Raw genomic sequence first — 23,118 nt, forward strand, 5'->3', positions numbered from 1 at the left:
TACTTTAGCAACTCTTCACAATGTTTTTCTTTCATTAGCTCCAACCACTTTACAGTCATCTTTAAAGAACCCAAGCCAGTAACTTTGACTTCATGCAACTGTTCTTGTAAATGCTATTTACTAATGCAACCTGATAACTGATATGGATGCACTACTCTGATATATTTGACTGCTTGTACCTTGTAGAAGTACTCAGATGCTACCCTTTAAGTAAGAGGCTTAATCCTTTTCTTTTTTTTCCTCTCTCCCTTGTAGTTGTTTTCAGAATAATGTTGAGATCCATGTTGCACATATTCAGAGTGGCCTGAGCCAGATGGGAAATTTACATGCCTTTGCAGCTAATAACACCAACAGAGACTGAAAACGTTCTTTCAAGTGTATAGCAAGTAGTTCTGGAAAATCCTCTTCATTTATATATGCTTCAACAAATACCCTAACTACCAGAAGATAAGGGAAAAGAAGACCTCTCAGACCCTTTTTAAATACATTATATTTGCTTCTTAAGGAAACCAGCATTACTGGCAAGCATTACATTAGATTTCTCCATTTGTTATTCACATGCAGTAGTTTTGCTAACTGGTAACCTTAGTAATTGCATTTATTATAATAAACCTGAAAACGTACTTTCATATAATTTGAACTTAGTTTTTAAAAGTTCAGATTAATTCTGCCCACCTCTTGTTGTTGGCTCTCCTGGTATGTTAGATGAAGTGATGAAGAGGAAATGGCTCACGTCAGTAGCTGTGTGGCAGTCTTTGTTCCTTAAAGCTGCACTTCTCTAGGTACCTGAGATGCCACCAGCTAGCATGGTGATAGCATGGGCTGAGTGTTCCGGGTCTAAAGAAGCAGCGATGGGATGTGGACAGAGAACTAAAGTTGCAGAAGATGTTGGGCAGGTCTATGGATCAGTCAGTGTCTTGTTGGAACATTTAATTTATCATAATTTATATAAGAAGTCTAATGAAGGAATATAAGAATGGAACTGATACCTTTCCAGAAACAGAGTCGTTATGGCTTTTTCCCTTTGTGTGGGGCAAAAAGAAGTGTTTTAGTTGGTATTTTATATAAATGAGTGATAAAACATACTGTTTTTCCAACTTTTGGTTTGTTTTGCACAACTTTTAAATTAGATTCCTGGTTATCTGACATACCCAACATATAGAAATATGAAGATTTTTATAATAAAATATAACCAGTGAGGTAAACTGCAAAAATGAAAAGTGACAACCTGCCTATGAGTACATTTTGGAATGTTAATCTTGTAAAAAGTGTGTATTGGTTTGTTTAAATAGTCTTGTAAAGCTTCTGTGTAATGAATCATTTCCAGATATGGATTTTCAGAGATAGCTGTAGAGTTGTTTTGGATTCCTTTAGATGCCTCATTAAATGAGGTCTTTTATATGTTAATGTATAAAGAATATGTAAACAGGATTATTTTCGATTTTAAAATTTTGTATAGTTTAAAGATGCTTCTGTATTCTGTGTTGGTATTGTGCCACTGCAAAACTTTAGTGCAGAGTTTATATTTAGCTAAACTTGTTCTGTTAATTAAGAGAAATGCATAAATCTTTTATTCTCGGTGAAATTTGTAACTGAATAAATTGAACTATAAGAGTTGATATATTTCACAAAAATGCAAACTTCTGGCACGTGGTTTCAGGTCATTTTTTAAGAGAAGTTAATTGCTGAAAACGAAACGTGATGGCCTGGGTAGCACGGTGAGTGGCTCTTTTAAAGCATCCAGGGCATGTACAAGGGGTATTGCAAAACACCTGACACTACTTTTGCTCAAGTTAGCCACAGAGCTGTCCCTCTCATCATGTAACAGGATGTGATTGTGGCCCTTCCAGTGCCTTTATTTTGTGTTGTTTGATAAAGTAGTTGGAGTGGTTCCCCACACTCGCAGCTTTCATTAAACGGAGAGAAATGCCAAAGCCTAACTTAAGGCACAAAGGTTCGGTCTGACAATAACTAATGTGATCTACTGCTGACATGGAGGGAAAAAATCCTCTTGCAGTTTACTTCCACCCCTCCCCTTCTTCCTGGGTGCTCACTGAACGCCTGGTGCACAGTGCAGGCAGCTGTGCTGATGAGAAGCGGCTCACCTTTGTCTCTTTGTTTGCTGCCCAGGTGGCTCAATGAATTCAGTCACTGCAGAGTGCAATGGAAAATGAGCAGCAGGGGCTGGCGTTCCCAGCAGCAGCTTGCAGACTCACTGTGCAAGCCACTGTTGTATACGTGGAAGCTGAGCATGCATGTTAATGCAGTGAGTACTCCATCCGTGTCAGCTCCTTGGGCAGCCAAGTCCGCTTGGGATGGATGGTGTCAGATTTTCATTTTTATTTCTTTACTCTACAGTTTGACCAAGGACAGCTCTGTTGTTTTGTTTGTGGAGGGAGTTCCTCAGTCAGCATTCCTGCTGCACCACTCAGCCTCGCAAGCTTGCAGCTCCACAGGAATTTGGCTGTCTCAGATCCAGCAAGCACAGGTACGTGATGGGTTACACCAAACGATTTTGGGTACTGGTTACCTTGTCCAGTGCACACACCCCTCACTTCTGTTTTTGTCTCCAGAAGAGCCTTGTGATGTTCAGGTGTTGTCTCCTGACTGGTGTTTCTCAGCTCAGTACTGGGGCCAGCCCTACTTAATATCTTTACAGATCCGGATGAGGGGATTGAGTGCACCCTTGGTAAGTTTGCAGATGACTCCAAGTTGCGAGCAAGTGCCAGTCTGCCTGAGGGTATGAAGGCCCTGCAGGGGGATCTGGACAGGTTGGATTCATGAGCTGCAACAAGACCAAGGACACTTCAATTACAAAAACCCCATGTATTGCTACGGGCTTGGGGCAGAGTGGCAGGAAAGACATGGAGGAAAAGGATCTGGGGCTGTTAGCTGACAGCTGGCTGAAAATGAGCCAGGAGCGTGCCCAGGTGGCCAAGAAGCCTAAGTGGCCTCTTCTCCCAGGTTACAGCAATAGGACAAGAGGTCATGGCCTTAAGTTTCACAGGGGGAGGTTCAGGTTGGATATTAGGAAACGTTTCTTCTCAGAAAGAGCGGTGATGCATTGGCACGGGCTGTCCAGGGAGGTGGTGGAGTCACCATCCCTCGAGGTGTTGAAGAGCTGTGCTGATGTGGTACTAAGGAACATGGCTTAGCAGGCACGGTGAGGATAGGCTGACAGTTGGACTGGATGATATTACTGGTCTTTTGATTCTATTAACCGGAGTCTGACAGCTTGCTCTACTTTGTAGGCAGGAAGAGCTGCCTTAAGCTACACATACACTAATACAATCGTTAATAAATGCCCCCCTTTGAGGGCCTTTTTTTGCATTTCTTATGTCCTAAGTTCACACTGTCCCATTTGGGGAAAGGGTGCTGGTTTAGAGCTCTCTTGTTCCCCCTTGCTGCACCCACGGCTCTCAGGGCTCAGAGCAGCCCCTGCCATGGGGGCTGTGGCCCCTCCGAGGTCAGCAGCCTCTCCCTGTCCCCATCACGAACAAAACTCTCGGCTCCAGAGCAGCGCAGAGCAGAATTGGGAACTTTTATTTATTTTTCTGTCTCAAAAAGTAACAACGGACCCCTCCCGACCCCCACCCCCCCTAGAACAGTGCATTCGGTCGGCTTGGGGGCTTAAAAAGGTTAAATAGAAGCTGTAAACAGTGTAACACGGTGCCGGCAACCGGCGCAGCCGCCCCCATCTCCCGTGCATAAATAGGCGCAGTCCACGGGATAAAGTGCAAAGAGGCGCGGGCAGGGCCGGCCGGCCGTCAGAGGGCTCGGAAGGCGCCGATGGCGTTCTCCTCCCACTCCGTTCCCAGCTCCGAGAAGCCGCCGCCGGCCGGGAGGGGGAACGCGGGGCGGGGCGGGTAGGGCCCGGCCGGGGCGCCTCCGCTCCCCCCGTGCGGGCGCAGCGCGGAGCCGGGCGGGCCGGCGGCGCGGGGCGGCCACTCGCGGTGCTCCTCCCGGGCGCGGAGCAGCGGGGCCGCGCCGCACGGCGAGCGCTGGGGCGGGGGCGGTGGCGGTGCGGGGGCACCCGGCCGGGGCGGTCCCCGCTGCCGGCGAGACTTGGCGCGGCGGTTCTGGAACCAGACCTGGGGAGAGAGGGCGGCCGTGAGGGCGCGGTGAGGGCGGGCGGCGAGGAGGGCGGGCACCCCCTGCCCCTCACCTGGATGCGGGACTCGGGGATCTGCGTGGCGTCGGCCAGCCGCTCCCGCAGGTAGATGTCGGGGTACATGGTGTCCTGGAACACCAGCTCCAGCGTCTCCAGCTGCGCCGCCGTGAAGCTCGTCCGTTTCCGACGTTGCGCCGACGGAGCCCCCTCCGCCGCCGGGGGCAGCGCCGCGAGGGGCGCCGGGGCCGCGCCGGGCCCTCCCCCGCTGCCCCCGGCCGTCCCGCACAGCCACCGGCCCGGCGGGCAGGAGGGCGGTACCGCGGGCAGCTCCGCCGGGGGCGGCCCGAAGCGTAGCGCGGCCATGGCGGCGGGCCAGGAGGGGTCCGGCCGCCCGCGGGGCTTTATAGCCGGGAGGGGACCGGCGGGGGCGGGGGTGCCGAAGGGAGGCGGCCCCGGCCCGGGGGGTCCGGCGTGAAGCGGGGGCCGAAGCTCCCTCAGTGCCACGGGGTCGGTACCTCAGGCAGGTACCTGGGCATACCGCCGGGTCGCTTGTGGTACCGCGTCTGGGCGGCACCGCTGTGGTGTTTGCGTCCTTTCAGTGAGATCTGTGCTGTCATCTGTGTGAGCTGCAGGTGAAACGCACCTGGAGAGCCCCAGAGCTCAGCTTGCAGCGGGCAGAGCCGGGCGATGCCACCACCACCTTTCCCACCCGTGTGCCTGCGAGTAGCCATTCCTGGCTGCAGCACGGCCGCCATCGCGGCGTGAGACATACAGACTGCCCTCAGCGAGCTGCGTGAGATGCTGCTCCCTCTGAAGGAGCAGCGTTCTGAGCATCAGCTCTGAAAGAGCTTTTATTCATAAGGCATTTGTACCTTTGTGCTTTCGCATGTGCAGATGATGATCAGTTGCTCTCAGTAACATAGGCTTTCTCCTACCATCTCTTCCCATAATGCGAACAACCTCCCACCAGATCCCACAGAGCTTCACCCCAGCACCGGTGAGCATCACGGGGTGCCTGCATCTGCCCTGAGCTGTGCTGGCACCCTGTCCTTACTTCGTCCTGCCTGGGTACAAAGGAGGATCCTACCTCTCCACTTGAAATACAGAATCTGTACTATCAGTCCAGAAGTGAATCACTTTTTTGAATTAATGCGTCTAAAATTGAGATAGCTATTTCTAAATACAGGATGCAGCAACAAAAACAGGTGGAGAGCGTGCTGCCATGTCATTGCTGCCATCAGCAGGCACCTAGCACAGTAAGGAGGGCTCTGAAACACTGCAGCTTTGAAGAGGCTGGAAGAAGTGGCCTACATTTGCTGGCCTGCTCTGTTTCCAGGCTGCTCAGAGTCTCCAATTGCTGTGGGTCACAGAATCATCTTTTAACCACGCACACTGAGATCCCTCCTTACTGACTGTTGGAGCTGAGGTTTGGGCAGAGTCCTGGAACGCCTGCAGGCGTAAGCAGCAGTATGGCATTTGGTCATATAAATATGCTCTCCTTGGGATACCGAGCACTTGTAGCAGTGTTGCTGCTCTGCCCGAAGGGGATGAGACACAGCAGCTTTTGCCATGCAGTGGTTTGTCAGTCACCAGGGTACACGTCCTGTGTGTGAACCCCTCTTGCTTTTTGCTCTTTCATTTGGTTTGTGCTGGGGTTCTGCAGGCAGGGCACTCCGGTATGGTCATTTTTTGTTCTACCAAGTGTATGATATGGGTGGGGGATGTCCTTAATGTGAATTTTCTCATTGCTAAAAACAATGTTGAACCTTTTAATAACACAAATTTAAGTCTCTCTCATCTACTTGAGTGTTTTCACAAATCTCGGTGTCTTGGAGATCCCAGTGTACGTGTTATCTTTAATGGAAGGTGGCCAGCAGCTTCAGAAGGTGACGAGAGAAGTAGCAGTGGTCATACACCCGATTTCATCTCCTTAGAGAAATGTTAAGAAAAAACAAAACCATATTTTTGCTGTAAAAGCTAAAATTTAAGCTATACTGAAGAAGCAGTGCCTGTATAACTGATATTAGTTTGTCAAAAAAAAAAAAAAAGAAAAAAGAGGAAGAAGGAAATGAATTGTAGACTGGAGACATTTTTATGGGCGTGTAAGTGTGTTCGCTCCAGCATTTCTTCTGGCACGACAGTGCCACGTAATTCCCAGCTTCCCTATCAGGCCCCGATACCAACAACCATTGCTGCACACCAGGCTCAGGTTTTGAGGCTTTTTTCTTTCTGCCTAAGAGGAAATCTTTAGAATGAATGCATAATTTCATCCCTAATTGCTCCTAGTTACTGTGTAACTCCTCTGACAAAGCTCTTTACAACCTCCAAAAGCTTTTAGAGGTTTTTCAGGTTTTCCCAATGCATACACACCAATATCTATGTATTTTTAGACGCATCCGTGACTTTAAGTTGCTCTCACCATGATCTCATGTTGATCATTTATGGCTGTCCTTTAGCAGTGTTGGCGTTTCCAGCTCTCAGGCTGCAAAGAGGAAGAGCTCAAGGGAGTGAGCTGCACCTTTTCCTCTCTCTGAGTCTGTTTCCAGATGTGTGGAACTGTATTCCTGAGACCTCTGAGCTGTCAGTCATGGGTCTTCAGCTGTGGCCCTGAGAGCTGAGGTCTTCTGGTCACCGTGGGACTCCGCACATCATCCTCACACATCATCCTCTGCTCCAAGGGTGTCCAAGAGCAGTCAGACCTTGCTGACACCAGACCTGTGTAGGACATGTTCATACAGCTGTGCAGTGCCATAAGGATTCCAGGTCACCAGGTAAAGGTCTGGTCTTGCCCAATGGTTGCATACCAAGTTTTTCCATGGAGTTAAATTAAAGGGATCTGACAAGCTCCCTGTCCTTTCTAAAGGATGACTCTATCATGCTTGGCTAGTGTTGATCGCATCTATATATACATGTGTTTTTCTTTGAGAATTGAAATGCTGCTCTTCTGCTTTCAACAGCCAGGCACCGTAGCACCCTGTGACTCACTCCCTGTGTTTGGGAGGGGGGTGTGACCTGGTGGGGTGAACCATTTCCTTCCAGGTGTGAGACGTGGCTTCAGGACCTCATGGTGCGTTCGTGTATTCCGTCCCCAGGGGAGTTGATAAGAGCTGCAGACGTACAGCAGGCCTGGAAGAAAGCAGTGGGAAAGGCACAAAGACCTCACAAATGCATATGAAAGGATCAAGGGTCTGCATGTGCCAAATCCCAACAGGAACAGATTTGAGGTGAGATGCCTGAGTTCAGAGGGAACTCATACACAGCAAAGGGACAAAAGCAGAGTATGTCTGACTGCTGGCAGCTGGCTCCCTACCTTATGAGTGAGGAAGGTCAAGGATTTGAGAGAGGGAAGGAGATAAAAGCAAATGGCAGAGATGGTGTCAGGAATGGGAAAAGGAGAAGGCAGAGGGGACCGTGCTACTTGGAGGCAGACAGCCTGGTTGGAAGGCACCTGGGTATTTAGGGGTGAATTAAGACACTGTGAAACCTGAGCCTGTCTTTGAGTCATCCTGAGATATCCTGAGAATGGCAAGATGCACACACCTGGCAGTCACGGTGCTTCAGAAGTGAGAGGTCAGTCTCAAAGATTGTTTTGGCAGCAAGCCTTAGGCTGAAGGAAATCCTGCTGATGCTTATTTTCTCTGTGCCCTCTCTAGTTTTGTAGTGTGATGCTGTGGAAGACCCTAAAGCTTGTATTTAACTGACTTCTTCCTGTTGCCTGCTCATTCATGTGCTCTGAAAGAGGTTTGTAGAATAGTCACGCTCTATTCTTACAGGTATATTCCTTTAAAGAAGGGTTTTTTTTTTTAACATTTGTTGATATGTATATTTGTACATATAAAATTCTTGGGCTACCCGAACTTCCAGTGATGCTTAGTTAATTCACAGCACAAACAAAGGAGAATCTCTGTCTCTGCAGATGAATAACAAGAGGAAAGGGAGATGAGAAGGGGAGTGTTAAGTTAAAAAACAGAGCCCTGTTTTTCTCCTCCTTGTGCTGCAACTCCACTCTTTACCTGGAGCCTCTCTGCAGGGTGCAGTCGGAATGTGCAAACCCAGCAAGGCTGGCAGGAAGTGCAGGGTGATATGTAGCACAGGGGCTACATCTTCTGTCACAACATTGAATAATTAACAGGCTCTGAAGAGTCCACTATCTGCTGCTTGTAGACTTCCTTGTCTTAGCAAGCAGTGTTAAGGCATTGTTTTCTAACACTGTTTGGCAGGCTCCTAAGCCCTCTTCATTCCATACATGATGAAGTCCTTCTTCTACCTATCCCAGCTTAACAAATGACAATCACAAGATTTTCTGGTTTTGCCTTACAGTGTTTGGTATCTGTCTTAGTGCCTCCAGCTTCTGAAATCAATAGATTTTATGAGAATCTCAATTTTATCTTCTTTTTGTTCTTATTGTTTTAAAGCTAATGTATTGTAGTTATGGAGAGAAAAACCCAAATATGAAGCAAGCTGTCTTCTAATAGTCCATAACCAGAAAGCAATGGGAAGCACCAGCGCTCTCCTGGGAAGGTTGGATGCCCATTACAAGGTTAACACAGAGCCACCAGCCTTCCCCTGGCTGCTCTGTTTGGTTACACCACACAAGTCTTTCTTCTCTGAGTGGTACTGACTGCAGATTTCTTCAGCCCTGCTCTTCCCTTCTGCAGCTGAAGCATGTGTACATGTTGCGTGCCAAGGTTGACGCTCGGGCTTGGTTCTTATCATTCAGACTACATGTTTCCTATCTTCTTTTCTGGTTGGTTTTAGAGACAAGGGACTGATGGTCTCTTTTCTCGGCACTTGCAAAAAAGTTGTTTTGTTTTTCCCAGGCATTTTTTTTTCTGGGGGGTTTTATTTCAGGCCCCTGTACAGTTGGGAAGATTTCCAGCTTTAAGATGTAGGTGGAACGAGGGAAGTTCCACCCGAGCTGAGGATTTGTGGCTGATGATTAATTAAATTGGCAGTTTCTGATGTTCAGAACTGGGGTGTGCAGCAGTTACTATGCCATTTGATGAAGTGATTCTCTTCCATGCATTAACTGACTCACATTACTTTGCTATTTAAAACTGCACTGAAGAAAAGCAAAAGAAAGATAATTCTATGTAACAAAGCTAGTAGGCATTATTTCTGTGGCTTATCCTGATTTTTATAAGCATGATTATAGGCATGATTTTCTGGTGTCTGACTCACGCTGCAGCTCCATGTGCTTGCATAGGAAAGGATCTCTTTTCTCCTCTCCAGCTGTTCTCCTTGCCCATGTCAGCAGCCCAGTACCACCTCAAGGGCTGCCTCACTCCTCACTGCAAGCAGGTTGCTTCCTCCTAGGCACTGTTCCTGCCCTCGTCCTGCCCAGTGCCCCTGTTTGCCCAGACCTGCACAAGGCCTCATATTCTTTCTCCTGTACTTCATACAACAGCTGTTATTCCCTATTATTCAAGCTGAGCTCCTGTGCCTTATTTTCTGGCGGCTATATTGTTCCATTTGACTTTGGCCCCATTTGTCAAGGGCGCATCGCTGTCACTTCTTTAGTCTGACCCTCTCCTTTGTTGTCAAGAGGTCTTCCTCTTTTCACTGGTAGCTTTATCTCTTTCTCTGTTATCTTCTAGTCCTGGAGACTCTTTCCCCACTCATTTATCCAAGCTTGTCTTATCAGTACTGGGGGATTTAAGACTTTTCTCCTTGACAGCTTTTCTTCCCCGCTCCCTGGAGGTTTCTCCATGCCACTGGGCACAGGCCAAAGAGCAAATGCATTTCTTATTCAAAATGAGATAACTGCAGCCATGCCCTGTTTGCAATTCCTCCATGATTATCACCACCCTTTGGCCTGGCCATCCATGCCTGAAGTGTGAACACCAAGTCCTTATGACAGTGACTGGAAACTGCAAAAGTGGGCACAATATCACATCAGTCGCAATATCACATCAGTCGCAACATCGCCTGGATGTCTGAAATATCACGTATGTCTTGGCCAGTGACAGCATGGCAGCATTAATGGTCTTCTGGCACTTTGAAAGTGCTGTCTTCCTTGCACATCTCGCCAGTATGAAAAAAAGCTGGGAAATTCAAAGGGGAGAAGATAAAGAGAGAAGTTTCTCTCAGTTGAACTGTCCTTTCTCCTTGTTTTGTATCCCCTACCAGATAATGCAGCAGAAGTCCCAGCACATACAGTTCTGGGGAAACAGGGAGCCTGCTGACTGTGAATGTTGTGGCATTCACTGAGGACCACTCCTCCCTGCCTAAAGAGCTTGACTTTGCTTCTCTTCAGACTAATGGTCATCTTTCCACTGTCTGCACAGAGCAGGCTTCTGCTTGATAGTTGAAGATAAATTCTTGCTTGTGCTGCTGTTGCTGAAGGAAATGTGCATGGTGTGCCAGCAGAAGCACATAGGATTGTTCCCAGGAGATCCTTGTTCCAGAACAGGACTGGTGCCTGCTTCCTGCTGCCCAGGCCTCCCTCTAATCCTGTTTGCAAGGTGTGCAGCAGTGCAACTTCATCAGATTCCTTTGGTTAGTCAAAATGGAAGAGCTGGTTTCAGATTAGAATTTTATTTAGGACCATGTAAATGGTATGCAGAAGGAGCTGCAGAAGATGAGCACGCTGCAGATCTATCTGACCTCCTTTCTTAGTTGGTGTTTCTGAGGGTCAGCTCTCAACTCTTGCCAGTGTCTTCAGCAGATACAAAACCATGGACCACATCACACGGTAGGAAAGACTGAATTTCCTTCCCAAGAAAAGGAGAAGGCCTCCTGCGAAGCATGGTGAAGGCACACCTGGAGGGCAGCGCTGCTGGCATGGTGGGGTCACTGTAGGGCAGCACTCTCAGCTGCCCTGCACAACATACAGCCAGGCCAGGAGAGCAGGCAGTGCATGCCTTGGCAAGGAGATGGTGTGACACTCTGGGCCAGATCCCTTCCTGTAGCGCTAGGTGGGAGCACAGCATAAGCAGGGCAGCAACGACATTGGTATGAGGCTGGAGTGGACTTTTGTGTTGCACAGTGTCATATGCTCAGGCAGAAATTCATTTGACCTTTTTTGGAAGGAGGAAGGCAGTGCTGATCATTCTTGGCCACTGTGCTGAATACGTGCTAGTTCATTTGGTGATGGTGACGATGAGTTTCCCAGCACAGAGGAGGCTTGTGTGCATGCAGCTTTCTCTTAAGGTCAGATTGTGCCATAACACCCCTGAGACAGTAAACAGTGACAGACTGTGAAAGATGCTGTACTCATAACTTACCCAGGATGTTTTTGGCGTGCCATATAACCAGTGCCAAGGAAAGGTTTTCAGACTGTGGTGATGCACTGTCTCCTCATATTTTAAGTGAACGTAACTTCTTGTTGTGATGGCAAATCCCTACAAGATGAAAAGGGCAGTTCAGGGGAAAAGTGAGATGCTGACATGTTCCCATGACGGAAATCTCAGAAGAAAACAGATGAAAACCAAACATTCCTTGGTCACAGAACCCAAGGAGAGGTGCAGTGTGCATCAAACCATGAAAGCTACTTCAGGAAACCCAGGCCATTCATATGGAGTATGTACAATAAGGTAGAAATCTTTTCCAACCCTAGTGATTATAAAATCATCAAGTCCAGCTGTCAAGGCATCACCACAACCTTATATTAATCTTGGACACATACACACACAGAATGGATTTAGGACTTCTGGTGGCCAAACCCCATACAATGGATAGCGGTGAATCTGCTGTACTAAAACTATTTATTTGGCTGAGTTTCAGCCACCACTGTGACATTATCCCCATTGCCCTTGAGTTCTGTCTGAGCCTCCCCTAAACCCAGCTTCATTATTTTCTTACTAGTGAGTGGCCTGCTGGTGGAAAGCACTCTCCTGAAAGCTCTGAAAGCTCATGCACTCAGGCTCATGAGGGAGGTCTGGAGTGGGATACTCCTCGCCAATGAGTTGTATTGCACAGTTGCTTTTACCCACTTCTAGCAGCATTGCAGTGACACCAGTGTAAAAGCAGCAACTGTGATTTTAGAGGTTGCACTCTCTTGCTTTTCTCCAGAGGTGGTTGGCCTTCCTGGGGAAGCCTTTCCTAACGGGTGCAGGGAAAAGCAGCAACCATATCCCCATACTTTTCCTGCCTTTCTGGCATTGCGCCGCCTCCTGTGACCCTCTCTCCTCCCAGCGATGCATGGCTTTAAGGCTGCATAGGCTGGGTGAATTATATTTTAGAGTGAGACTCTATTTAGCTGTGATGTCAACTGCAGCCAACTATAAAAAGATCAGTAATGCTCTTTGAAAGTGTAACAGCTGCTGCTCTACACCCTCTCTGCTGTATTATCAGTCTGCCCTATTTCATGTGCACACAGCCAAAATAAAATATTGTAGCAATCATCTCATTATATAGCTCAAGGAATGTGGGGTGCAAACTCCCTAGAAGCCTGGAGGAACTCGAGGTGAGCCAAACTGGGCAATTTTACAGTGCTTGTTAACAAAAAGGTAATTTTATCTGGGTTTGCAATATAGCCTGCCTTTTCCTTAGCACTTGACTGCGTGCCATTAGCAATTCCAGCACAGTAACAGCAGACCTGCAAAGCTTTGCTTTGGGCACTTTTGCTGGATGTTACTCACATACAGTTGTAAACTGAGCTCGCCTGGACTGCGTGGAGTGAGTCCAGCAGTATTTTACCTGGCATATGAAGCACATCTTTGTCCTTAGCTGGGTGTGACCACATGTTTGAAACCGCATTCAGGGTTCCCCTTGAATCAGAATCAGAAAATGAGTTCTGTTTATCCAGAGCGAGCAGACAGCAAGTAATGAATGTGGAATTGTGCTAGCGAAATACACTGCGGCAGTACTGGAAATGGGCTCTTGGCTGGGCCCCTGAATAAGGACACTGCCATGATACATTTTCCTACTCGTTTTTCTGCAAGCTTCACTCCTGGGGACGAAGTGTTTCTTATAAATAATGTTCAAGAAGTGTGCTATGTGCAATATAGCATATGCAATATAGCATATTGCTAGAGGCAATATGAGAAGTAGAGCATCGTTGTGTGGCTTGGTCAGCTGTGGGAGGCTGAGTGCGCATTGGCACAGACAGCAAAGTGCCGCCTTCAGCCTGATGGAAAGCTCCAAGCCTCCTCAACTCCAGGTCCCTTCCTTGGTGGGACAAACCAATGCAAAAAGGCTGCCCTGTTGTACGTGGGTGGGTCGGTTGTGTTTGTTTTGTAGTGCAGATAGGGCCTTTGTAGTGGGGATGGAGAATGGCCTGTTTGTAAGTGACACGCAAAGTCCTTTGACACGGGTCTGAAGTGGCAGTGAGCTCACTTGTCTGAGAGGAAATGGTCGGCTTCCAACGCGGCCGTTACCAAAGGTGACAGGACAGTTAGGCAATGTGAGGAGTGATTTTGCATCAGACAAAGCCTGTGGCTGGAACTGAGCACACCATGGCACAAGCTCGCCTGTGTCTGAGCCCTGCCTGAGCTCACTGAGCCTTGGCAACCAGCTCCCGTGCAGGGACATTGCAGAGGCACCCAGAAATGAAAGCAAGTGGCCTGAAGGCACACAGAAAGCTCGTGAGCAAGCCAAGGAGCAGCCTCAATGCCGGCTTCCTGGCTCTGTTGAAAATCCTTGGGGAGGCTCCCCGGCTTTCACTCACTTCCCACTGTTTGCAGGTGTGAGCAATGTCTGGCAGCTCCGGTCTCACTTACGTGCAGGCTGGAGAAAAACAGACCCACCCCAGCTGTTTTCCGGCAGCGGTGCCACATAACAACCCTGTGGCTTAATGAGCCCAGCAGAGGCTGCTGGGAGCAGGGTCCTGTCATCTGGGGTTTGCTTCTACTTCATGATCCCAGAGGCACAAGCGGAAGGCAGCACAGCGAGGCACTGCCGTCACTTGATTGCTTTGCCCTGGAAACTGCTCAACCAAAACGATCTCTGGTTCTTTCTCAGCTCACTGCAACCAGATGTACTTCTCACACAAGTACAGAGATGGTAAAAGATTGTATATTTTTGATGATCAGCAGTTCGTGTCGCAAGCTCATTCAAGAATCAGAACTGAGATAAGTTCCTAGAGACCACTAGGTCCAAACTGAAGGCACAAAGCGCAGCAGTGAACCCAGTGGGGCTCAGCACCCAACATCACAGTCCAGGAAATGAATTCCCTCAAGGAATAGCTGTGAGTGCAAAAATTAGCGGAATGAGGAGCAGAGAGAACTTGTTTCTTGTATGTGAAAATATCCATGCAAACACACACTGCACGGTTGCTTGAATAAACTTACACTGAAGAAGGCTGACGTGTCAGCAGAGCTGAATTTACATGCTACAGCGTGTAGCAATATGCTGTCAGGTTAAGAAGTGGCACATCCTTGTGCCCAGTCATGGGTACATAATGGTATCACAGGGGGAGCTGAGTTGCTGTGGAATTTGAGGTCGTGGGTTTGTAATGGCATCTAGAAATCAGGATACTGGAAATCCTCGAGCATTCAATAACTCCCCAACCAGAGCCTTCATTTATCCTTTAACGCTCCACAGATTAAGACTTGTCTATATCCATTGGTAGCTGAGAATTCATTTTGTTAGATACCGAGCAGTCTCCAGTCTAAATAGGGATGCCTGAGACTTTCTGAAAAGCTCTTGTCTACCTTTTTCTGAGGCTGTGCAACAGGTAAGTGGCTGCTGCATCTCCAAAATTGAAACCAGTAAGTTGCTGGCGGGGAGCTCGTCTGTTCAAAGAGGAGAAAATGATGCGTAGTCCTACTCTGGTGCCAGGATGAAGCTGTCTGTCTCATGCAATAGCCACAGAAATCGTAGGCTCCTGCTAACCTGATCCTATGGCTGTGGTTTTCCACAGTGACTGCTTTCTGTAATCCTTTCACTGCTTCTTTGCAGAGACTTGGAGCTTCACGGCGTCAAAGGGAATTGCTGAACTAACTGCTGCCAATGCGTTAGGTTAGAGCTTGCAGTGGGCCACTGGGAAAAATAAGTTTTCTCTGAAAGCAGATGTTCTCCTAATAATGTGTTTTACAAATTTCAGGGGGGAAAAGCTCCTTCAAAAATAATAATAATAATAATAATTGAAAACTTGGATCATTTTGCAATTAGTGTGTTGCTAAAACTGACCTGTTTTCTTGTGGCTAGAGACATTTTCCTTTTGGCCCTCAAGTACCTTCCAGTCAGCCTGATGGATGTTTTTCTCCCATCTCTAAAGAGACTGTTGAGAAGATCAAAATGATTGGATTTTTTGTAGCACATTGAGTTACTTGCCTTTACGTATACGGTATTATTTTTGTCAAACCGGTCATGTTCAACACTTATTTAGTTGTGTGGAACTTGGGAGTCCTAATCAGGACCAGCACCTCACTTTTGTGATCAGAACAGTCTGGGGACTGGGGCTGGACTTGATGGTCCTCGTGGTTCCCTTCCAACTCGGGATATCCTATGACTCTATGATTATTCAATTTAGGTGATCAACAATGCGATAACTACATTTCACACACACAAAGACACGAGGGGTCATAATGAATGCCCAGTGACCTGAATGGGGCATTTCACACCACAGGTTCAACCAGCAAAGATTGCTACTGCCCTCTTTTTGAATAGAGAAGCTTAGCAAGACCTGGCTGCCTGTCCTTGCTAGCAGGGTGCTGGGAGGTGCTGGACACACAGCTGCTAATGCTTGGCAATCCATCTGGCAAAGGATTTTCTTATCCAGGTTTGATCTGGAAAGACGTTTCAGTGTCTGTTGAGAATCTCAGAGCCTGTCCTTTAACTGGGAAATATAACAGTATTTCATTATACGTCTTGTATATATGCGAGTATGTTTTGTTCTCTGTGTTTTGCTGTTATATAAAGGCTACTCAGTGATTACAGTGATAAGCACTCCATGGAGTCCTGTGACAAAAGATACACAGGAGACTCACATTCACATCCTTTTGAGGCTAAGGGCTTGTCTCTACTAGAAAGACTTTGTTGCTCTGGGTGTCTCCATGAGGTTAAAGATGTCTTCTTGCCTATGTCTGTAGAGCTGCATCTAAATCAGGGCCTTTACCAGTGTAACTGTGTCAGGAAAGGATGCAGCTCTTAACTCACATACTTGCACTAGTAAGGCTCTTTAAGTGTCAGGCAGCTTCTGAAGACAGAAGAAAGTAAGGGAATTGCTCCTTTCATTATGATAGCATAGTATCTCGGGGGCCTACTGCTGGCATTTCGACCATTAGCCTCTGCTGTTTGAGAACTGGTGTGCAGGAGCACATCACCACTGAATGAAGCATTCGGACTCTTCTCTCCTGGGAAAACGGTTCAGAAACACAGCCAGTGAGATGTAATCAACTCGGTTAAGATTTTCCTTTATAGCCTTCTTTCCTACCTCTTGCTTTGTTTTTCCCTCCTAAAACTGCCTTTTGTGCCAGCCACACCAGACCCTGTTTTGTATGAGATACATGAGGTCCCCAGCTGATGGCTCCATGACTACATCCAATTATTTGTTATTTATGTCCTTCCCTTCCATACCCAATGATTTCATTATCTTGCAGAAAAGCATGCAAAGGGAAGAGGATTCATATCTCTCTCTGTCCAAGAGGAGAAATATATGACCTGTCCAGCAGCAATTCCTCTCAAGTATCGGCAACATAGGGGTGAGAAGGTATGTAAATAAACTTCAGGCACTTTAAGCCAAAGGTGCTAGCCCAGGTCACAGACGTGCCAGATGTGCCAGTCCTGAACTCAAGACTTGATGAAAAATGAAGATTTGGCAGGTTAAGGAAATCCTGTCTGCCACTTAACTCGTTCACACTCATCTCTTTGCAGCCGTTTGCCCCGACAGTTGTACTGGTTCCGTTTTTTATGTGACTGGACTGTGTGCCAGACCTGGGAATAAAGCCACTTAAAAACAACAACACGGGACAGAAAAAAGGAGAGAGAGAGGCTGTATTTCACTGGGATCCAGTGCTGCCATCATAACTCCATTGCACCAAAGCAGCCTTCTGCAGTGTAGGGAGAGGAGCTACAGACTGTCAAAGAGAGACTTCTGCAAGCCAAGAAAAGGCACAGTTAGGAGTGCATCCTGGAAACAAACCTAGACTTGTTATACCGCTTTGTAACAAAGGCTCTTATGTTAATCTTGTAAGAAATTATGTTATTGCTTATTTTCTTTGAGAATATCCTACTCAAACACAAGTGAGACAAAATGGAAGCCCTGTCTCAGTAATTTGTCCATTGGTGTCCAGTAAGAAACAGGAGTGGGCAGGTTGTAGCTCAACATTTCCATCTTTGTTTAGCTGCTTTGCTCCCCATAATCTGCTCTTACTTATTATCCTGGATGTCACCATTTTGATGGGACTTTGGTGATTCTCAGGAGTTCTGCTGTGCACTAGACTTCAATCTTTCTCTGTTGCCACTGTGAACACAGAAGCAATAAAGGAGTGGAAGAGAATAGATTCAGTTCTGCTGTGCAGGATCCGCCTGTCCACTAGCAGCCCACATATCAGAAGAAATTGAAATTGCCTGCTCTAATGCAATTCTACAGGCACAGATTAAGGGAGATAAAAATACTCATTCTGCACTGAGAATATGTCTGTTAGAGCAGAAGAACACAGGTAGGAAAGCAAGCTGCCTAGTGATCTGGTTATTTCAGTGACAGCAGGGGAGCTGGATTGGTCTAGCTGCTGCTTAGGTGCAGTCTGGTATTACAACTGAGTTTGTCTACAAGCTAGTTGCTGTCCTTGTTTCCCATTTACATTGCTTTCCTTAAATTGCATCTAGTGGCTGTGTGGCCACAGGGCAAAATCTGCTCATCAGAGCAGCAGAAAACTAACTATGCCATTCAAATGAATAGTTTTCAGCCAGATCAGCCAGCTGAATCAACTGACCCGGAAGTCACTCCAGCACTGGATTCAGCGCAAGGGAGAAGGATGTGGGACACAGCTGGAAGCAGTAGTGGACTGAGATCACCACTATTTGGCATTAGCTTGCAGCTCTAACTGCAAGGATGACCCGCTCCCATCCTCCCTTCCCCGCTCCCAGCAGCACATTACTGCCACTTCCAGTGCTTGCTTGACCTCAGGGAGCTAGGCCTGCTCTCTAAGTAAGCAGCAAACTAACCCAGCACCTGAGAAATAGACAGTATTCTGCCTGCTTAATTAGGTCAAGGAGGGAGGTGGGATGAGTCTAAGCCCTGGCACAAGGATGCTGATGAGCTTGTGTGGTGTCTGTGACTGGGAGGAGGCCAGGGTGGTTCCTTCTGACAGCAGCCAATTCGACCCAAAGAAGGAAAATAAGCAGCATAAAAAAAGAGAGCCACAGATGAGCAAATGGGAACTGGCTGCACACTCTCCACTGAAAAGTGTTCACCTCATCATTAGGTGAGGAAGGACAGGCTTAATGCACACTTTGGAAAGGTATGTTACCTGTCTGGTTGCTGGATGGAAGGGAGCGATGTGAATAGCACCACTTAGTGCATGCATGGCTCTGCTCTTCCCAAGACGCAGGCAGGAGGCTCAGCAAACAGTTTTGGAAAGAAATCACCTTTCTGCTTATTACTCCTTCCCATGGGGTGCCTGGAAGGCCCAAAGGCAGCTATAGCTCATTTAAAAATCAAGCCAAAAGGAAAGAACACAGGAGGGGAGAAGCTGTATGACAGCAAACCATGGAGGAGGAGGATGGCTCTGGAACACCAGCAGATCTCAGGGCAGGGTCATGCTGGCCCTGCGGGGCCCCTTGGGAACACGTGCTAGTGGGGTTTAGACCCTGAACCAGAGGGCAGTGCCCTTCTGGAGGTGCTTCGTGAGTGTAAGTTGTTATTCTGGCTGTTGACTCAGTTTTTCTCTGGGCAGATGGCCAACAGTGCAATCACTAATTGCACTGATTTCCATGTCCTCTCTTCTGTAAAATCAGTGTATTAGAGGAGCTGGTTATATTCAGGAAGTGCTTAAATTCCCAGCCATATCTTGCTTAGCAAGAACTTCGTGATAACAGCGCTGTACTGCTCTCAGCTAGTGTGCCTGTAAAGAGCATGATTGCTTACAGAGCTGTACTGTTGTAGATGCAATTCCATCAGCATAAGATATATCAAACCGGTATAATTATTTTATTGGACTAGATTGTTCTTTTATGATCACCTGTATCTGTTACAACTGCATCCATCCTAAGGAACATTTGCTCTCTGTCAAAATGAGAATATAATGGGAAGATAGCCTTTCACACGTGTATTTTTCCTTATGGGTCTCTCTAGCACTCCGTCAATAAAGCTGTTTTTCAGCAGTGTTTGCTGACACTGTGAAAAAGGCATTGCCAGACTCTACATCTGATTAACTGTTATCCTGCAGCTCATGTCATAATTTAAAGAAGTCAGCAGGAACGTCACCATAAATTACTATATAAATCCAAGGCAGCAAGCAGCACAGTGAACTGTGTTACCTTTGAAGTAAAGACAGGTATTGTGCACCCCGCCGTCTAGAGGTCCCAGAAGGGATCCAACGTGTCTTAAAGGTTGCAGCTGTACTGCAGTCATTCAGTTGTCCAACAGGATGTGAAACACACAGCAGTGTTTGTTCCTGCGTGCGAGGCAAGATTAGGCTGCGCTTTAGAGGAGACCTCTGGAAGGAAAAATAGAACAGTACTGTGGTTATTTTCGGGCAGCAACAAAAACGATCCGCTGGTTTCTAGTAAAAAACTTCTATGTATTTCTTTCTATCTCTGAGTTCCTGCTGATTTCATTATTTCTTAGAAAAACCGAAACTGAAATCTGGAGTTGACTGTAGTGGAGGTCTTGAAGAAACAAACTGAAAGTGCTCTCTTGCTTAACTGGAAAGTAGAAGTGTAAAATCTTGAGTGGGCTTATTTTTCTCCGTGGACTTTATTCAACATTTGAGTAAATGAGAACTAATGAGAAAGGACACATTGAAGTGACTCACCAGGACTTTCACTCAATTAATCCTGTGGTGCCATTACACATTATTGTGCCGACTCTGCTGATCCCAGTAGGACCAAAACCAATTTACTGCACACGTATGAACGCCTGAAGTGAAATCTTTGAGTTAAAAGCGTTTGGAACATCTAAAGAGTTCCTGAGAAGATCCTCTGATTCGTGCACTTGCGGTATGGTCACACTGGGCTTCTCCAGGAAAAGCTAGAAGCCCCTATGAAAAGCAGCTTTGGTGACGGAAGAGGTTGAGTGATCACCAAAGTGGGCAATACCGGCAGATGCACCGTAGCTCCTTCCATTAACCTGAGTGCCTTCGCAAAGGTGCACATAGCTCTCCCTACCAACCAGGCAGTCCGCTTTTCTCATTCCCTGCTATAAGCCAAAAGGTGCAGTCCTGAGCTACCGGAGCTCTGGGCTGGTATGACAGCAGTAGGCCTGGCAACAGTGTTCACACCTGTTTTATTCAACGTAGCCATTCCTGCCGAGCTGCTAACAGTACTTTCACAGCAGGTGAGCCCATACTGCAGCAGCCGTAGCAGCTCAGAGGTGCTCATTTGAGATAATCAAATATTTAGCAGCCCTTGCTCTATCAAACAGCACGTGGTCGCTGCCCTGCGCCAGGGGGCACCTCGAGGCACAGCCCCGGCTGCTGGGAGCACACGTGTTTCACCCACCGTGGGAGGAAGGATCCCAGGAAGAGCAGAATGGTTTGTTTAAGTCATTCCGGTGCTCCATAACTTTTTAATGGTTCACTGTGCGCTTGCAGATGGCTGATATTTTTCGCTGTTAAACATTCACCAGCTTGAATTAAATAATTGATTTATTCTACATAAAGTTTCTAGGAGCGTGTTTCCTAGTGGAGGCCACTGTTGCCAGACTAAACTGCCACTGTGGGTCTTGAATGTAATCTCTCCTTGCTTTATGTAACCAGCTGTTACAAGAAATAAGTAATTCACTGGCTCAACTTAGCATCGTCCTCTTATCCACAACTGGTTTTCTCAAGGATATAAATTATTGGGAACTCTTTGTCATGGTCATTCAGTAAAGTCTCCCTTCCTCATTTATAGGACTCACAAGCAATTTGTTGAAGGCGTTAGAGGTCTGAGGTGGCAATCGCACCAGCTGCGTGCCAGGGAACAGCCAGACCTGTGGGAGCAGGGAGGGGGTGTTCCATGCCTGGGGATGCCTGGACAACATGCAGCTCCAGGTAGATTTGCTTTGTTTTGTTTCTAACCAGATAAGCACATCTTGTATTCTACTCTATCTCAAACAGCCATAACTGCAAATTCAACATTTTCTCCTGGAAAAATATTTCTTCTTCTTCTTTTTTTTTTTTTACTGGATTAATTACATTAATCCAGACCAGGACTTCCAGTCTCAAAATCTGAACCTGCCATATATATATATTTTTTTCCTGGTATTTTGTCCTGACACCGTATCTGTCTTTATAAACAGGACCCCAAAGCAGCGTGGAGCAGAGGAGGGTGGATGTAGCGGGTCCATTCCACGCTCACCAGACAGCTGTGCAGAGAGCTGCTGAGGGTAAACCTGTGCTGCCTGGTGGCTCTGAACAGCCGCACACCAGGCTGCAGAGCTGCAGCAGAGCACGCCGGCCGTAGCCGTGCCTCACTCGGATGCTACACTGACAGATGTCTTGCTCTCCAGCTGGGACCTCTCCAGCAGACAACGCTGCACGTTGTGGAGAAACCTGCTCTGCTGGCACGCCTGTTGCAGGGTATAGCAGGGCTGGCAAAGCAGGGCTGGCACAGGAAGAGGTGAATAGTCACACGTTTACTAGCAGCGTCAAACATTTGCTACAGGAGAGATCCTGTTATGAGACAAATCAGTTTTCTGTCATCATTCTCCAAATGAGCTTGTCAAGCAGGAGGCTCACGGAGCATCTTGGATTTAGCTTGGCCTCCAGACATGTGGGGAAGCTGAGGGCTGTCTGACTGCAGGCAGCTTCTGCCATGAAGCAGAAACGCCTCTGGGTTTGCTGGTATGTAAGATGAAAATATTTCCTGCCATTTGAGAGAAACATAGCAAACCCCATAGGGATCAGTAAGAATGTCGGGTTCTTTAAGGATGTATTTTAGGATAAAGAATTCAACATTTCTTGAAGAGGGATTAAGCTCGCTATGTATTAAACAGCAGAATTACTACAAATACATATGTACACGTATGCGTGTATCTATGAAGGATGGCCTCTGCAAACCGAGCAGGAAACGTGCCAGATGCAAACTTTGAACACAGACCGAACGTAATCTTGTAGATGAGCTAACGGATCTTGATGTGAGGCCAGATCTGAGGCTGAAATGCCGCCTGCAAAGCAGGGTGAGGGCGTTCACGCACGAGGAGATGGCGTTGTCCGCGCTGCCGTCAGCTCGGTGCGCGGCGTGGCGCCGGACAGGCGGAGCTGTGGAGAGCTCCGAAGGGGACGGTGGGCCCATGTTCTGTAGGCTTGGGATAAAGCGAAGAGTAGCGCTGTGTCTGTGATCCTCAGCCAAAACCCAAACAAACAGAAGCGAGTGAAGAAGCTACAAAGGATTTCTAAGTGGCTGTGAAGTGGCTTTTGAAGCTTGGGTTAACCGGCACCTGAGCCAGACTGTGCCCCTCTCCGGGCGCGTTTGTAGTAAACAGGGCCGCGAGTGGCATTCGCTCTTTCAAGAAGTACTGACTGGAAGTGAAGTGCTTTAAATGCAGCTTTCACATCTCCTCTGCCTTTCATCCAAAGGCTTCAAAGCACGTCCTAAGCGTGGTTTAACAATCAGCCCTGCCGAGAGATCAGCGAGCGGACCGGGAGGTGCGCCGAAGGGAAGAGCGGCTCCCGGGCAGCGCTGGGGACGGACGTGTCGGTTACTGCGTTACTGCGAACGCTGCCTGGCGGTCACCGGGGCGGCAGCTCACAGCAGCTAGAGCTCTGGAGAAATAACGGCCTGGCACGTTTCTTGTGCCGGCTCCGAGGCGCGTTTCCTGAGGGGAGAGAGACAGAGAGAGAGAGAGAAGCCAACTGCCGCCCTCCCGCCGCCCGCGAGCCGGAGCCAAAGCCCGCGCTGCCCGACGCGGCCGCCCGCGAGGAGGCGGGGCTCAGAGCGGCGTTCCGAGAGGGGGCGGGGCCTGAGGCGGTCCCTGG

At 47.8% G+C, this 23,118-nt stretch overlaps 3 protein-coding genes across 16 annotated transcripts in view; 2 read left to right on the top strand and 1 right to left on the bottom strand.

Moving 5' to 3' along the window:
- LIN9 (lin-9 DREAM MuvB core complex component) overlaps positions 1-1,640 on the top strand; it is a 37,516-nt gene extending 35,876 nt beyond the window's left edge. For all 9 annotated transcript variants that reach the window (NM_001031042.2, NM_001396721.1, NM_001396722.1 and 6 more), the window contains one exon: positions 256-1,640. In NM_001031042.2, the coding sequence (NP_001026213.1) occupies positions 256-361 (106 nt within the window). In that variant the 3' untranslated portion in view covers positions 362-1,640. The remainder of the gene's footprint in view (positions 1-255) is intronic.
- LOC121113190 lies at positions 1,331-23,073 on the top strand. 6 transcript variants are annotated; one of them, XM_040698249.2, is made up of 5 exons: positions 1,331-1,718; positions 2,131-2,266; positions 2,359-2,488; positions 2,574-2,689; positions 16,597-19,348. In XM_040698249.2, the coding sequence occupies exons 1-5, from the start codon at positions 1,702-1,704 to the stop codon at positions 16,654-16,656; spliced, it is 459 nt and encodes a 152-aa protein (XP_040554183.1). In that variant the 5' UTR covers positions 1,331-1,701; the 3' UTR covers positions 16,657-19,348. The 6 variants fall into 6 exon arrangements, 1 of the variants encoding a protein (XP_040554183.1); XR_006938949.1 differs by lacking the exons at positions 1,331-1,718; positions 2,131-2,266; positions 2,359-2,488; positions 2,574-2,689 and adding exons at positions 4,460-6,882; positions 7,204-7,335; positions 21,441-23,073 and having other exon boundaries at positions 16,597-16,706; positions 16,871-21,192; XR_006938948.1 differs by lacking the exons at positions 1,331-1,718; positions 2,131-2,266; positions 2,359-2,488; positions 2,574-2,689 and adding exons at positions 4,460-6,882; positions 21,441-23,073 and having other exon boundaries at positions 7,204-16,706; positions 16,871-21,192.
- Positions 3,522-4,487, bottom strand: MIXL1 (Mix paired-like homeobox). The gene is made up of 2 exons (NM_204990.2): positions 4,166-4,487; positions 3,522-4,091 (listed from the first exon to the last, which is right to left on the bottom strand). Exons 1-2 carry the CDS (start codon positions 4,472-4,474, stop codon positions 3,768-3,770), a joined length of 633 nt encoding a protein of 210 aa, NP_990321.2. The 5' UTR covers positions 4,475-4,487; the 3' UTR covers positions 3,522-3,767.
- Positions 23,074-23,118: the final 45 nt, after the last annotated feature.

Source organism: Gallus gallus, chromosome 3 (assembly GCF_016699485.2).
Source record: "Gallus gallus isolate bGalGal1 chromosome 3, bGalGal1.mat.broiler.GRCg7b, whole genome shotgun sequence".
Taxonomy (NCBI): domain Eukaryota; kingdom Metazoa; phylum Chordata; class Aves; order Galliformes; family Phasianidae; genus Gallus; species Gallus gallus.